General features: G+C 46.8%; 1 protein-coding gene across 3 annotated transcripts in view; it reads left to right on the forward strand.

Annotated features, from left to right (window-relative positions):
• Positions 1-15,638, forward strand: part of QPCT (glutaminyl-peptide cyclotransferase) — a 217,984-nt gene that overhangs the window by 62,632 nt on the left and 139,714 nt on the right. For all 3 annotated transcript variants that reach the window (XR_012226897.1, XM_073560131.1, XM_073560130.1), the window contains exon 3: positions 3,341-3,622. Coding sequence is in view for 2 of the 3 variants with exons in the window: in XM_073560131.1 (XP_073416232.1) it covers positions 3,341-3,622 (282 nt within the window). In the remaining variant the exon portion in view is untranslated. The remainder of the gene's footprint in view (positions 1-3,340; positions 3,623-15,638) is intronic.

Consider the following 15,638-nt stretch of genomic DNA (forward strand, 5'->3'; position numbering starts at 1 on the left):
CAATCATTCCGCTAACTAAAACTTCTGGTTCTTCCAAGGACCCTGCAGCCATAGTTTGTAGTTTGGAGAACGAACTCAGTGTTTAGTAGTCCTGAGACAATTGCGTCTACTTGCGATTACCCCCTCCCTTCTCTTTGTTTTTCTATCCTATCTTTTATTTGGCAACCATGGCTATGCGGGGAGAATCTCATTATAAGAAGCAGAACATGGACGCCCTTATTGCCCTGTGCACGTCAAACCAGATTGACGCCACTGACAAAAGCAAAGAACAGCTGGTCGCGGCTCTGGTGCAATGAGAGGAGAGTCAGGACCATCCCCAGGGCCCAGTGGATGCAGAAGCCAGCACCAGTGCCCATGGTGCAACTTTGGAGGTCCAGCTGGTGCAGGCCGGCCTTACCTGCAGCCATGGAGCCGTGGACTGCTATTTGGAAATGGCCCTACAACACTGTCCTGCTCAAAATACGGACAGACGTCTGCTGCTGATCCAGCAAGCTCTGGAGAGAGCAGAGCGCCAAGCCCAGCTAGAGGCTGCAAGAGCCGAGCGAGAGGCTGAGAGAGCTGAGCGGGAGGCTGAGAGAGCCGAGCTCCAAGCCCAGCGAGAGGCCGAGCAGTGGGAGGCCCAAGCTCAGAGAGATCATGAACTGGAGATGGCCCGGCAGGGGGGAATACCCTCCACAGCCCGGAGCAGTGAGCCCAACTGTGCTCAGATTCTGAAGTCCCGGCCAGAGCACGTTCCCATGATGGAAAAAGATGGGGACTTGGATACTTTTCTGCGGGCCTTTGAGAAAGCCTGCAGACAGTACCAGCTGTCTGCTGACCAATGGGTCAGGTACTTGACCCAGGGCTAAAAGGCAAAGCCCTGGAGGCATTTGCTTCTCTCCCGCAAGACCAAGATGACAACTATGAGGCCATCAAGCAGGCCCTGATCACCAAATACCGGCTAAGCCCTGAGGTATACTGTAAGAAGCTCCGGAACCTCCAACGTGGCCCACACGACAGTTATAACGATGTGGTGCAAGGACTCAGGCCCCACTTTCACTAGTGGATCCAAGGACTGTCAGCGACCACCTTTGAGCAGCTGATGGACCTGATGATTAAAGACCAGTTCTTGCATCTTTGCCCAGCTGAGGTCCGACAGTTCGTACTGGACCGAGAGCCAACAGATGCGGACAAAGCAGCGCAGATCGCCGACACCTATGAGGCCAACTGGAAACCGGAGACGCGGAAGCAGATGGACTGGTCATATCAGCGCTAACTGTCCAGAGACGCAGAAGAACCCCCCAGCCAAGGCCTCCGGGCCTAACGCATCCATTCTTTTGGTGGATGAGGTGGTTGGGAGGGCCCATGACAATGTGGAGCACGTCCGCATGGGGGCCCATCTCTCTAGAGGCCTCAAGGACACCGGGGCTGAACGAACCATGATCCGACCCGAACTGGAGGCCCCTGAAGAGATGATTCTGGGTAAAACCCTAACTGGCACCGTAATTGGGGGCGTCCGCTGCCCCTTACTTATGGCCCGGGTTGGTTGCAATGAAACAAAGAGTGAAAAATTTAAAGGGGTCTGAATACTTTCCGAACCCACTGTATAAGGCGGTCATCCCTCACTGCTGGAGTGTTCAAACAACATGCATAGATTGTCCTTCATATTTTAAGAGCACTATTGGGTCATCAACATATTAACAAACATTGTTCAAATATCATGTGCCTTTGTATCCCAAGGATAGTAGAACCATACTAGGACTGCAATACTAGGACAGATGCAATAGTCATCAGCCATTCAACAAATGGCAGCCATTGAACATTAATTCAATTGAGCATAAGAGTCAACATTCATTCTCAAATGAGCATAACTCATGTCCCAGAGCCTACTGAAAAAATATGTCTGGATAATTAAGAATAAATGCTGTGTCGTCACAAAAGGTATTTAGGAAAATGTTTAGTATTTAACCCCTGGACCATTTTCCGTTTCTGCGTTTTTGTTTTTTTCTCCCCTTTCGTTTTTTCATGTGAGGGCTTGTTTTCTGCGGGACAAGTTGTACTTTTGAAAAGTTTGTACTTTTGAATTGGTTTTAACATATCGCGTACTGGAAAATGGGAAATAAATTCCAAGTGCGGTGAAATTGCAAAAAAACTGCAATTCCACCCTTGTGGTTTTTTTTTTTTACCATTTTTACTTTACTAAATGCTAAAACTGACCTGCCATTATGATTCTCTAGGTCATTACGAGTTCAAAGACACCAAACATGTCTAGGTTCCTTTTTATTTAAGTGGTGAAAAAAATCCAAACTTTGGTAAAAAAAAAAAAAAGAAAAGGTGCCATTTTCCAAGACCGTAGCATTTCCATTTTTCGTGATTTGGGGCTGGGTGAGGGCTTATTTTTTGCTCATTGTGCTGACGTTTTTATTGATACATTTTGGTATGTACAGTATATTATCTTTTGATCGCCTGTTATTGCATTTTATTGCAATATAGCGGCGACCAAAAAAACTTAATTCTGGAGTTTTGAATTTTTTATCGTTACGCCATTTACCGATTAGGTTTATTTTTTTTTTATATTGATAGATCGGGCGATTCTGAATGTGTTGATACCAAATATGTGTATGTTTGATTTTTTTCAATTGTTTTATTTTGAATGGGACGAAAGGGGAGTGATTTGAACTTTAATATTTTTTTACTTTTTAAATATTTTTAAAAACATTTTATTTTACTTTTTGCAAGCTTCAATAGTCTCCATGGGAGGCTAGACGCTGCCGTTGTCTAATTGGCTCTGCTGCATACTGGCGATGAGCAGATCGCCTGTATGTAGCAGATATGCTCACTTGCTATGAGCGCCAACCACTGGGCAGCGCTTATAGCAATCTAGCTGTGACAACCATGGAGGTCTGCTGGAGACCTCTGGTTGTCATACCAACCCACTGGTGACGCGAACACGTGACGGGGTCACCGATGGTCGTGGTTTCCGGCGCCCTTGCTGGAAATTCGAGTTAAATACCGTTGTCAGAAATTGACAGCAACATTTAATGGGTTAACAGCCGCGATTGGATTGCGATTTCATTTGCGACTGTTAGAGGCACATGTCAGCTGTTCAAAACACATGTGCCGGAAAATATGTGGGCTCAGCGCCGGAGTCCACATCAAAGGGAGGGATTATTATGCATAACGTCGGAAAGGGGTTAAGCACCGATTGCAGAGACTTCAAGCTGGATGTCTTATACAAGTAGATATTTTTCATTTTCTCAGAGAATCCCTTTCACGGACAAAATAAAGTACTTTTTTTGAAGATGTAAGTACTTTCTGATTGCAATTGTTTAACAATTTGTTTTTCTTTTTTTGTCTATAGCACATTAAACAGAGATTGCAGAGACTTCAAGCTGGGTGGCTTATAGAAGAAGATACATTTCAAAGTCAAACTCCATTTGGATATGTGACATTCTCAAATATCATAGCCACTCTGAATCCATCTGCTCATCGTCACTTGGTTCTTGCCTGCCATTATGATTCAAAATACTTCCCTCCTCAGTGGGATGGTAAAATATTCATTGGGGCTACAGATTCAGCTGTACCATGTGCAATGCTATTAGAGCTTGCCCGAGCTCAGGATTATCATCTTCAGCAATTAAAGGTAGGTAATGTATATGTGTTTCTGGGCTGTTTTGCACATGTATATTTGTAAGTGGCTGTACAGTAAATTATATTGCATTAGTTCATCATCAATATTGCATCTATAATACAGGTTAGTAATACTGATGGCTAGCAAGGAAAAAATGGAATTCTAGACTATTTGAAACATAGATGCAACATTGTTGAAATCAGGGCTGGGCATAGTATTTTGGTGTATTAGGCAGATAGAGCCGATGCCAACCTATCCTCCACCACCAAAGTAAAGGGTCATAGAATAAGGTAACAGGACCCCTAAAGCCCTCTAATGAGTAAGGTAACAAGCTGTGACTGCCACTTGTTCTTGAATTGTTACCTTTTTCACAAAAAATTCCAGCAAAAGTAAAAAAAAAAAAGTTGTGTGCTGTACAAGGTGGAGGCCCTGGACGAACTGAGAGCCTAATCGGCATACTGTATGGAGCAATATATGGGGCCATTAAACTATATGAAACATTATATGGGGCTATTACATACTGTATGGAGTGATATATTGGGCCGTTATATACTGTATAGAGAAATATATGGGGCTATTATACCGTATGGAGCATTATATGGGGTCTATTATATACTGTATGGAGCACTATATGGTGGTCATTATATACTGAAAGGAGCACTATATGGGGCTATTATACTGTGTGCAGCATTATATGGGGCCTATTATACTGTATGGAGCATTATATGGGACCCATTATTCTGTATGGAGCAATATATGGTGCCCATTATTCTGTGTGGAGCATTATATGGGATCATTATACTGTATGCAGCATTATATGGGGCCCATGGTACTGTATGTAGCATTATATGGGACCCATTATACTGTATAGAACATTATATGGGGCTCATTGTACTGTATGGATAAATAATGGGCCTATTATTCTGTATGGAGTAATCTATGGAATTAATGGCGCTATATAAATTAGTAAAATAAATAAATACTGAATGGAGCAATATATGGAGCCCATATATAGAACATTATATGGGACCCATTGTACTGTATGGATCAATAATTGCCCTATATATGGAGCAATATATGAGGCCCATTATTCTGTATGGAGTTATATATGGGGCCCAATATTCTGTATGGAGCAATATATGAGGCCATTATATACTGTATGGAGCACTATGTGGGGCCAATATACTGAATGGAGCAATATATGGACCATTATATACTCTATATAGCACTATATGGGGCAATTATACTGTATGCAGCATTACATGGGGCCCATTATACTGTATGAAGCAATATTTGAGGCCTATTATACTGTATGGAGCAATATATGGGGCCATTATATACTGTATGCAGCACATTATACTGTATAGAGCATTAAATGGGGCCAATATACTGTATTGAGATTTACATGGGGTCCATTGTACTGTATGGATGAATATGGGGGGCCTATTATTCTGTATTATTATTATTATTATTATTATTATTATTATTAATATAGCACCATTAATTCCATGGTGCTGTACACGAGAAAGGCGGTTACATACAAAGTTATAGATATCGTTAACAGTAAACAAATTTACAATGACAGACTGGTGCAGAGGAGAGAGGATCCTGTCCTTGGGGACTTACATTGTATGGGATAGTTGGGAAGAGACAGAAGGTCAGGGGTGCAGCAGCTCTGATGGTGATGAGACGGCATCTCGGGCGGTGGTGAGGCGGCAGAATGGCTATTGCAGGCTGTAAGCTTTCCTGAAAGATTGGTTTTCAGGTTTCGTTTGAAGGATCCGAGGGTGGTAGATAACCGGATGTGTTGAGGCATGGAGTTCCAGAGGATGGGGATATTTGGAAGAAATCTTGGAGGCGGTTGTGTGAGGAACGAATAAGTGTGGATGAGAGTAGGAGGTCTTGGGAGGATAGAAGATTATGTGAGGGAAGATATTGGGAGATTACTTCAGAGATATAGGGAGGGGACAGGTTGTGGATGGCTTTGTAGGTCAGTGTTAGTAGTTTGAACTGGATTCGTTGGGGAACTGGGAGCCAGTGGAGAGATTTGCAAAGGGGAGAGACAGGGGAGTAGTGAGGAGAGAGGTGGATTAGTCGGGCAGCAGAGTTAAGGACAGACTGGAGCGGTGCAAGAGAGTTAGCAGGGAGGCCACAGAGGAGAGTGTTGCAGTAGTCAAGGCGGGAGATGATGAGGGCATGTACAAGAGTTTTAGTAGATTGAGGGCTGAGGAAGGGACGGATTCTGGAAATATTTTTGAGTTGGAAGCGACAGGAGGTGCAAGAGTTTGGACGTGTGGTTTGAAGAACAGGGCAAAGTCGAGAGTTACTCTGAGCCAGCAGATTTCAGGTGCAGAAAAGAGCATAATGCCATTTACCATAAGAGATAGATTGGGTAGGGAAGATACGCAAGATGGAGGAAAGATAATGAGTTCAGTTTTGTCTACATTGAGTTCTAGAAAGCGAGAGGTGAAAAAGGAGGATATGGCTGATAGACACTCCGGGATTCTGGACAGCAGAGAGGTGACATCTGGGCCAGAGAGGTAGATCTGAGTGTCGTCTGCATACAGGTGGTACTGGAAGCCATGGGATTTTGAGTTGTCCTAGGCCAAGGGTATAGATGGAAAAAAGTAGGGGCCCCAGGACAGAGCCTTGATGGACTCCAACAGAGAGAGGGCAGGATGAGGATGTAGTGTGGGAGTGGGAAGCGCTAAATGTGCGGTCAGAAAAGTATGAGACAATCCAGGACAGGGCAAGGTCTTTGATGCCAAGGGAAGAAAGAATCTGTAGCAGTAGGCAGTGGTCGACTGTGTCGAAGGCAGAGGACAGGTCGAGAAGGAGGAGGATGGAGAACTGTCTGTTAGTTTTCACTGTGAGTAAGTCATTAGTAATTTTGGTCAGGGCCATTTCAGTGGAGTGGTGGGGGCGGAAGCCAGATTGGAGAATATCAAGGAGGGAGTTGGATGAGAGGTGGGAGGAAAGTTGAGCATGGACATGCTGTTCAAGGTGTTTGGAAGCAAACGGGAGCAGTGATATGGGGTGATAGCTGGGCATAGCAGTTGGGTCAAGGTTTGTTTTTTTGAGGATGGGTGTGATAGTGGCATGTTTGAAGTCAGAGGGGAAGGTACCAGAAGATAGCGATAGGTTGAAGAGATGGGTTAGGGCTGGGATGAGCGTGTTAATGAAGTTGGGGAGCAGGTGGGAAGGGATGGGGTCAAGTGCACAGGTGGTGAGGTGTGCTTTGGAAAGGAGATGAGTAAGCTCTCCTTCAGTGATGTTGGAGAGGGAGGTAATTAGGGAAGGGCAGAGGTCTGGTATTTGGAATGGTTGGGGTGGTGGAACAGTAAAGGTTTGCCTTGTTTGGTCGATCTTGTTTTTGAAGTAGGTGGCAAAGTCCTCGGCAGAGATGAGGGGAGTTGGAGGTGGCAGTGGTGGGCGGAGGAGAGAGTTAAATGTGCTGAACAGTTGTTTTGGGATGTGGGATAATGAAGATACAAGGTTTGTGAAATAGGTCTGTTTAGCAGGGGTGAGGGCTGATTTGAAGGCAAGTGTCACGATCCCACCGCTGACACCGATATGTCACGGACCGGGCATGTAACCTTTTGCAGCACACGGCTATCACAGGCACAGGGGGGCTTATCTTCGTTATCCCACCGCTGGCACCATGTGATAAAAAACAGCAAGCTAGTCTTGCCCTAACAAATTACCGCAGGGGGGTTTATTTTAGTTACCCCACCATTGCCACAATATATTGCAAGCTGTCGGGATTTATGGATATCCCACTTTCCCAGTTCCACTTTGGAACTTGCAGCTCTCCGGTGCCCCCTTACCCTCAGGTCAGTCAGGGAACTACACCTAGTATAATTAGTCGCCAGATGTGCTGCTTGTTGTGCAGTGGCTATTAGGCCCGCTTACAGTGAGGGAGTTATAAATTCTTTGGCTGCAGCCACACCATCAGCTTATAAACCCCGCTCAGTCACTATCAGCGCTACTCACCTAGCCAGAACACACTTCGCTGCCACCAGCTTTAGATTTCTCCCATTAATATGTAAAATTAATAGAGGGGTTCGAAGCAAACCCAAATCAGTAGCGTAATTAGCTTACAGGCACGTGAATTTGTCACAGAGCAAAGAGACTGATCTAATAAATTTTATAGTTTATTCCCAAAAGGTGGGCAGTGTTTACAGAAGATAAAAAGGTTTTGCGATGGGAGACAATTCAAGTATGTACAATGCAATTACAAAATAAAATAAAGGATTAAAGCAGAAAATACACTTACATAATGCTTAGGTCATTTCAGGCAGAACCATGCTGGGGGTGGAGCCAGACATCATAGTTCATGGATGAGGTCTTGTGGCACAGCTCCTAAACAGCAACTAACTAGGGGGGGGCTCAGTTGCAGACTTATAAGACTGGGCTTGTGACATCACCAAAGGAGCTGTCTGGTGACCGACTTCCCCCCTGCTCTTACAGTTGCAATCTGACTGAAAAGCATATCATAACTATAACTCATAGAGAGTACCTCGTGTAGAAACGCACATAGCATCATCTTTTCCAGCCTGTCACTGGCCTTAGTTCAAGACCATGCCGTTCAGGAGAAATCCATTTCTCCGATTCTGTTGATGCTAGGATTTAGTAAGAACCACTGTGGTGAACCCCGATTGGAGCACGTCCCAATATGTCAGTTTCAAATTTCTGTCACGGACGGGGTCTGAGGTAGGCCCATTTAAATATTTCCCACACTTATATATGACCACATGTGCTCAAAGAAAAGTCTTTCTACTAGCTAATTAACATTCCTTGCAGTGAGGAAGGGAGGGGGGAGACAGGAAGAGCTGGTGTAGTGTTACAGAGAGCGTGTGTAAAAGCTGCAGGCACAGAGCTGCAATGTGTGACAAGCTAAGGAATGGAAGGGGGGCCAAGCCCCCACACTGACATATCATAGTTCAGTGTGTAAATAGAAGATTCTGCAATGTGATAATCCGGGGAATCTTATGTCATATTTTACATTACCATTACACCTCCCCCTTTTAGAGTTCGCTAAGGAGGTAGGACCCGTCGGTGCGCACCTCGACCTGGCTGAGCACAGCACCAAGGCCAAACTCGCTGATGTCGGTCTGTACCAGGAATGGGTGACTGCTGTCGACTGCTTTCAACACTGGAGAGTGGCACAGGGCTGTTTTCAAAGCTTGGAAGCCGGCTGTCCAGTTGACTGTTTGGGGTAGACTCCACTTGATGAGGTCCGTCTAAGGTTTTGCAAGGGCGCTATAGTCCTGTACGATCCGCCTATAGTACCCTGCAGTGCCCAAGAAGGACATCACCTGTTTCTTGGTCCTGGGGGTGGGCCAGGACACGATTGCGTCCACTTTCTCTGGTTCTGGACTCATGGAACCCCCGCCTACCCAGTGTCCCAGGTAGTGGTCCTTGCTCATGCCCATTTGGCATTTTCCCGGCTTGATGGTCAGGCCTGCCTGGCGAACACGCTTGAGCACCTCCTGAAGATGCTGAAGGTGTTCCTCCCAGGTGGAACTGAAGACGGCAATGTCGTCCAGGTACGCCATGGCGTAATTCTCCAGTCCCTGAAGCAGGTGGTTGACCATCCGCTGGAAAGTGGCAGGGGCATTTTTCATGCCGAAGGGCATGTCCGTGGACTCGTACAGTCCAAAGGGGGTGATAAAGGCGGATCTCTCCTGCGCCGCAGGGTTCAGGGGAATCTGCCAGTATCCCCGACTCAAATCCATGATGGATATGTATTTTGCGTTTGCCAATCCCTCAAGCAGATCCTCAATGCGCAGCATCGGGTGTGCATCAGAGGTTGTGATGGCGTTGAGCCCCCTGAAGTCCATGCAGAACCGGGTGGTCTGATCCTTTTTGGGCATGAGAACTACAGGTGAGGCCCACGCGCTCTTGGACCGTTGAATCACCCCCAGCTGTAACATCTCATCGATCTCTTGGCGCATAACCTGCTGCACCTCCTCAGAGATCCGATAAGGTGTTCGCCGTAGTGGGGCATGATTCCCGGTGTCGACCTCGTGTACCACTAACTCAGTCCATCCAGGTCGGTTGGAGAACATGGTCCGGAAGAGTTCTAGGGTGGCCAACAGCTGCGACCGTTGGGGTACAGTTATGGAGGCACTTACCTCCATGTCCTCAATGGACCCATTGGCCTAGGCTTGGGCCAGCATGTCCAGGAGGGCATCTTTCTCCCCATCCTCAGGCAGGTTGAAGACCGGTAGGACACAGGCTTCACGTTTGTGATGAGCCTTCAGCATGTTGACATGAAAGGCCTTGCGCCTACCCCAAGCGTGGTCAAGCGTGACCACGTAGGTTACCGGGTTGAGCTGTTAGTGGGCGACGCATGGGCCTTCCCAGGCTGCCTGAAGCTTATCCGTTGGTACGGGGACCAGCACCCACACCTTTTGACCCACCTGGTAGGTCTGCTCTCGGGCGTTCTGGTTGTACCAGTGCTTCTGGTCAGCCTGCGCCTGCACCATGTTGTCATGTACCAACTGTGTCAAGGTCTGCATCTGCAACGTCTCTGTAAGCGAATAGCAGGTGTGGGAGGTACCACTCCCAGTCACGCCCTTGGGTCTCAACCAGCATGCGGAGCATCTGTTTGAGGGTACCGTTGAAGCGTTCACACAAATCATTGGTCTGTGGGTGATCCGCACTTGATACCATGTGCTTCACCTGCATTTTCTCACAGAGAACCTCCATTAGGCGAGACATAAATTGGGTCCCTTGATCGGTAAGCATCTCCCTGGGAAATCCTACCCTTGAAAAGATGGTCACCAATGCATCCGCCACCTTATCCACCCTGGTTGAGGACAGAGCTACTGCCTATGGGTACCGGGTAGCATAGTCTACCACGGTGAGAATGTATTGCTTTCCAGACCTGCTGGGGACGGCCAGCGGGCCGTGATTCTCTGGAAAGGCTCCTCTATCACTGGCAAAGGGATCAGGGGAGCCTTAAGAGCAGGCCCTGCCTTCCCCACTCTTTGACAGGTGGTACAGAAGCAGCAGTAGTTTGTTACATCTGTCCCCATCTTGGGCCAATAGAAGTGCTGAGATAGCCGTGCCCTAGTTTTGCTGCCCAGTGAGTGGAATCTCATGGGCAATCTGTAGCAACTCAGCCCTAAATTGATAGGGGACTACCAGCTGTCTTTCCCTCAACCACTCCTTTTGGGATTCTCCAGGTACTGTCCCCAGTACAACCTTCCTCGTTCCCAGAACACCCTCTCCTTATCAGTCCTGGAGGTGGGCGTCCTCTAAACCACACCACCCACCAAAAGAACAGAGACATTCGGCCCAGAGGCCTTGGCTGGGGGGTTCTTCTGCCACTCCAGACAGGTGGCAGTGATATGTTCAGTCCGTTTGCAGAGGAAACACTGGTGAGGGTTTGATGTAGACCTGGCATTGGCAAATGGGACAGGGCCTCAAGAGGGATGGCTGGCAGGGACGCTGGGGTTGGTTGCAGGCTTACCCCCTCTCCAGCTGGCGGTGACTGGCTTTCGAGTTTTCGGTAGGCCTCATAGTTGTCGGCGATCTGTGCTGCTTTGTCCACATTTGTTGGTTCTCGGTCCAGGATGAACTGTCGGACCTCAGCTGGGCACAGATGTAAGAACTGGTCTTCTATCATCAGGTCTTTCAGCAGGTCAAAGTTGTCCACTGACAGTCCATGGATCCACTGGTCAAAGTGGGTCCTGAGTCCTTGCACCACATCGGTATAGCTGTCGTGGGGGCCACATTGGAGGTTTCGGAACTTCTTGCGGTGCACCTCAGGGGTTAGCCGGTATTTGGCGATCAGGGCCTGCTTGATGGCATCATAGTTGTCATCTTCTTCCGACGGGAGAGAAGTAGATGCCTCCAGAGCTTTGCCTTTTAGCCCTGGGGTCAAGTACCTGGCCCATTGTTCCGTAGGCAGCCGGTACTGTCTGCAGGCTTTCTCAAAAACCCACAGAAAAGTCTCCAACTCTCCATCCTTTTCCATCACGGGAAAATGCTCTGGCCGGGGTTTAGGACTCTGGGTGCTGCTGGGCTCACGGCTCCGGGCTGCGGAGGGCCTCACCCCTTGTCGGAGCAGCTCCAGTTCATGGGCTCTCTCAGCCTCTTGTTTGGCTCTCTGGGCTTCTCACTCGGCTCTCTGGGCCTCCGCTTGGTGCTCAGCTCTCTCTTGAGCTGCCAGGATCACCTGTAGGCACCTGTCCGTATCGTCAGCGGAGATCTGTTGCAGGGCCATTTGCAGATAGCGGTCCACATCCTGGCTGCCAGTCAAGCCAGCCTGCACCAGCAGGACCTCTGCGGCTGCACCATAGGCACTGGTGCTGCCTTCTGCGCCCTGACTCTGCTCCCATTGCACCAGAGCCGCGACCAACAGGGCTTTGGTCTTGTCAGCGGCGTCAATCTGGTTTTCCGTGCACAGGGCCCTAAGGGCTTCCTTCTTAAGCTGCTTATAATGGGATTCTCCCCTCGTAGCCATAGTTGCCAAAAAAAGATAGAATAGAAAAACAAAGTGAAGGAAGGGGTAATCACAAGTACACACAATTGTTTCAGAACTAATATACACTGAGTTTCGGCCTCCAAAACTTTTGGTGCAGGGTCCTCGGAAGCACTGTGTAAGTCTTTAGTCAGAGGAATGATTGCCCAAACTAAATCACTAATGCTCTATGATCCCACCACTCTGCCACCAATATGTCACGATCCCACCGCTGACACCGATATTTCACGGACCGGGGATGAGACCTTTGGCCGCACACAGCTATCACAGGCACAGGGGGCTTATTTTAGTTATCCCACCGCTGGCACCATGTGATAAAAAACAGCAAGCTAGTCTTGCCCTAACAATTGATCGATGAAGGCAGTGGCTGAGCCCGGTGGCCGGTATACGACAGCCATTTGGAGATTAGAGGGAGAGTAGATACGGTCAGAGTGAATCTCGAAAGAAGGGAGGATAAGGGAGGGTGGGGGGTGGATAGGGTTAAAGGAGCAGTTTTTTGAAAGAAGGAAACCCACTCCTCCACCATGTCTGTTGCCAGGGCGAAGAATGTGGGTAAAGTGGAGGCTGCCGTAACTCAGTGTCGCAGGGGCGGCCGTGTCAGGGGGTGTCAGCCAGGTCTTAGTGAGGGCCAGGAAGGAAAGGTTGCGGGACATAAAGAGGTCGTGGATCACATGGAGCTTGTTGCAGATGGAGCGGACATTCCAAAGTGCTCCAGAGAGAGGGAGTGGGAGGGTGGGGGTCAGTGGCACAGGTTTTAAGTTTGAGGGATTGCGGTAGTTTCTCTTAGTGTGAGAAATATAGGGCTGAGGATCAGTGGGATGTATGAGGTGAGTGGGGCCAAGATTGGGGGATATGTCACCAGCGGTGAGAAGAAGCAGAGAAAGGGAAAGCAGGTGGGTGAAAGAGAATGACGGACTTGTATTATATTTTAGTAGGAGGGGTCTGAGGTTAAGGAACAGGTCTGCAGATGAAGCGAGGTGGGGGGTAAGAGAGAGAGGGAGATAGTTATTTGTTTCGAGGGTGCAGGGGTTTGGGGATAGCGAAGGAGAGTGAAGATAAGTGGTGTAGAAACGGTGAGGGCAAATGTGAGCATGGTTAAAGTGCACGGTTAGTAAAGAAAGGCAATTAAAATTAGAATGCAGTGGTTATTCTTACCTTCTGACCGATTTCTGGACTATTTCTGGTATATTTCTGATGTAACACTTTAAAGATGTATTCATCACCAGAATTGTCATCTGTACATGAATACAAAACCAAAAGCATCATCAGTGCATAACTAGAACACTGCAGCCATCATCTGTACATGACTCCAGCACCAGAAACATCATCAATAAATAAAAAGTCACTAGAACCACCATCAGTACATGAATTCATTACCACCACCATCAGTACACGAATACGGCACCAGTACCATCATCAGTAGATAAATAAGTCCCCAGAACCACCATCAGTATATGACTACATCACCAGAATCACCATCAGTATGTGAAGACAACGCCAGAACCACCATAAAGTACTTGAATACAAAAAACAAGCTTAGTACAGCAATCAATTTTAATGTCAAGTCACCCGATATACATTTGTGATGCATGAACCTACAATTCCCAGTATGTCCTTAACAATGGTAAAGAGATAATGGGAGTCGTTATTAACAGCCATTATAAGACTGTGGACCATACATAAACCACAGCAGTGATAACAAGCAGGCAGTATCACAAACAAATATTTACATCCAGATATCTTAAGTTGTTCCCTTTTATCTCCATCTTGTCCAGATGCAATAATGACTTTTCACATCTGTAGCTTGTCTCTGCAGACTTCCCTCTTCTCTGGTCTTCTGTAGCACATCCCATCATGGTGACCTTAAAAATAACAGTGTTATTAAAATGACCTCTACATAAAAATATCTGTTCATACTATACCCTAAATAAGCCACTTATGGCAAATAGCCTTCACACTGCCTGCCCTTGTGAGTTACACCTGCCACACCGTCTGCCTTAATGTGCTATAACCACCATATTGTCTGCAATTAACAGCTATAGCCGCCACACTGTCCGCCCTTATGAATTGCGACCTATATCATGGCTTTCCCCATTCCACTCTTTTCCCTTGCACTCTCCACATTATTCCTCCCGCAATGCTATCCTCTCTCCATACTGTGCCCCCATTTCATGCTGTCCCTTTTCCATAGCCATTCTGTATCCCCTGTTCACATTATGCCATCTTACTGCCCATCATGTTGTTCTCTTCAAACTGTACACCCTACTCACACAGTATGATGGTTACCACAGACCACCATACAGTATGATGTCCACCATATCCCACAATGTGCAGTATGATGTCCACCACAGACCCCTATACAGAAAGATGTCCGAACACAGTATATCCACCACAACCTCCCAATATACAGAATAATGTCCACCACCTCCCCCCATACACTATAGTGGCCACAGCCACCCATATAATAAGATGTTCACCACAGCCCACCATACAGTATGATGTCCATCACTGCTGCCAAGTAGCCTGCATCTTTGATTTACCGGCAGAGCAGGGAGCTCATCAGAGTTCATCTGGTCCTGTCACAGGTGGCTCTCACATCAATTGTATTCGTGTGCAGGCTTAAATACAATTGAGTGCAGTTAGGGAATGACTATCTGACATTGCTCACCTGTGTGCCTGCACACACTGGCCACCAGCATGCTAAATGCCTGCTGCCGGAGGAAGAGCCAAGGGGTCACAGGTACAGCACTGTCAGGTTTGTTTTTTAAACTGGATTCCCCTCAAGAAGGTAAGAGGAAGCGCCCTAGGCGGGTGCCTACCCTGTGTACCCCTAGTCCCAGCCTTGGATGAAATGGCCAATATACAAATGCATCTATACTTTGAACACCTTTCATATACTTAAGTAGAATTTTTTTAACCACTGAAGAGATAAAAGTACAGCATGCAGTTGTTTTAAAATATACAAGTAATGTGAACAGGATCATATGTTAACAATGGGTTCATAGTATACACTAAAAATTGCTAACTTAAGGCCATTTTAAGATGGTAAAATATACATTTTCTTTGTATTTTAGGTAAAAAAAAACGTAAATTATATTTTTTTACACTTTAAAAATACGAAATTGAAAATGAGCCAATGCAAAAGTTTAGAAACCCTTGGAAATTTGTGTGCTCAGATAACTTTGACCAAGGTTTCAGACCTTAATTAGCCTAACAGAGTTATGGCTTGTTCACTGTTATCGTTAGGAAAGGCCAGTTGATGCAAATTTCCCAGCTTTTTAAAAATCCAGCCTCCGCTAGACTTGTGCCAAAAAGTAGCAGCCATGGGTCTTTCTAAGCAGATGCCTAGCACTCTGAAAATGAAAATGTTGGATGCCTACAAAGCAAGAGAAGGCTATAAGAAGATTGCAAATCATTTTCAAGTTGCCCTTTCCTCAGTTCGAAATATAATTAAGAAATGGCAGTTAACAGCAACAGTGAAGGTCAAGATAAGGACTGTAAGACCAAGATAAATTTCAGTGAGAGCTGCTGGTT

The sequence above is a fragment of the Dendrobates tinctorius genome, unplaced genomic scaffold (genome assembly GCF_039654945.1).
Source record: "Dendrobates tinctorius isolate UK_male_01 unplaced genomic scaffold, ASM3965494v1 ptg000293l, whole genome shotgun sequence".
In the NCBI taxonomy this organism is placed as follows: Eukaryota; Metazoa; Chordata; class Amphibia; order Anura; family Dendrobatidae; genus Dendrobates; species Dendrobates tinctorius.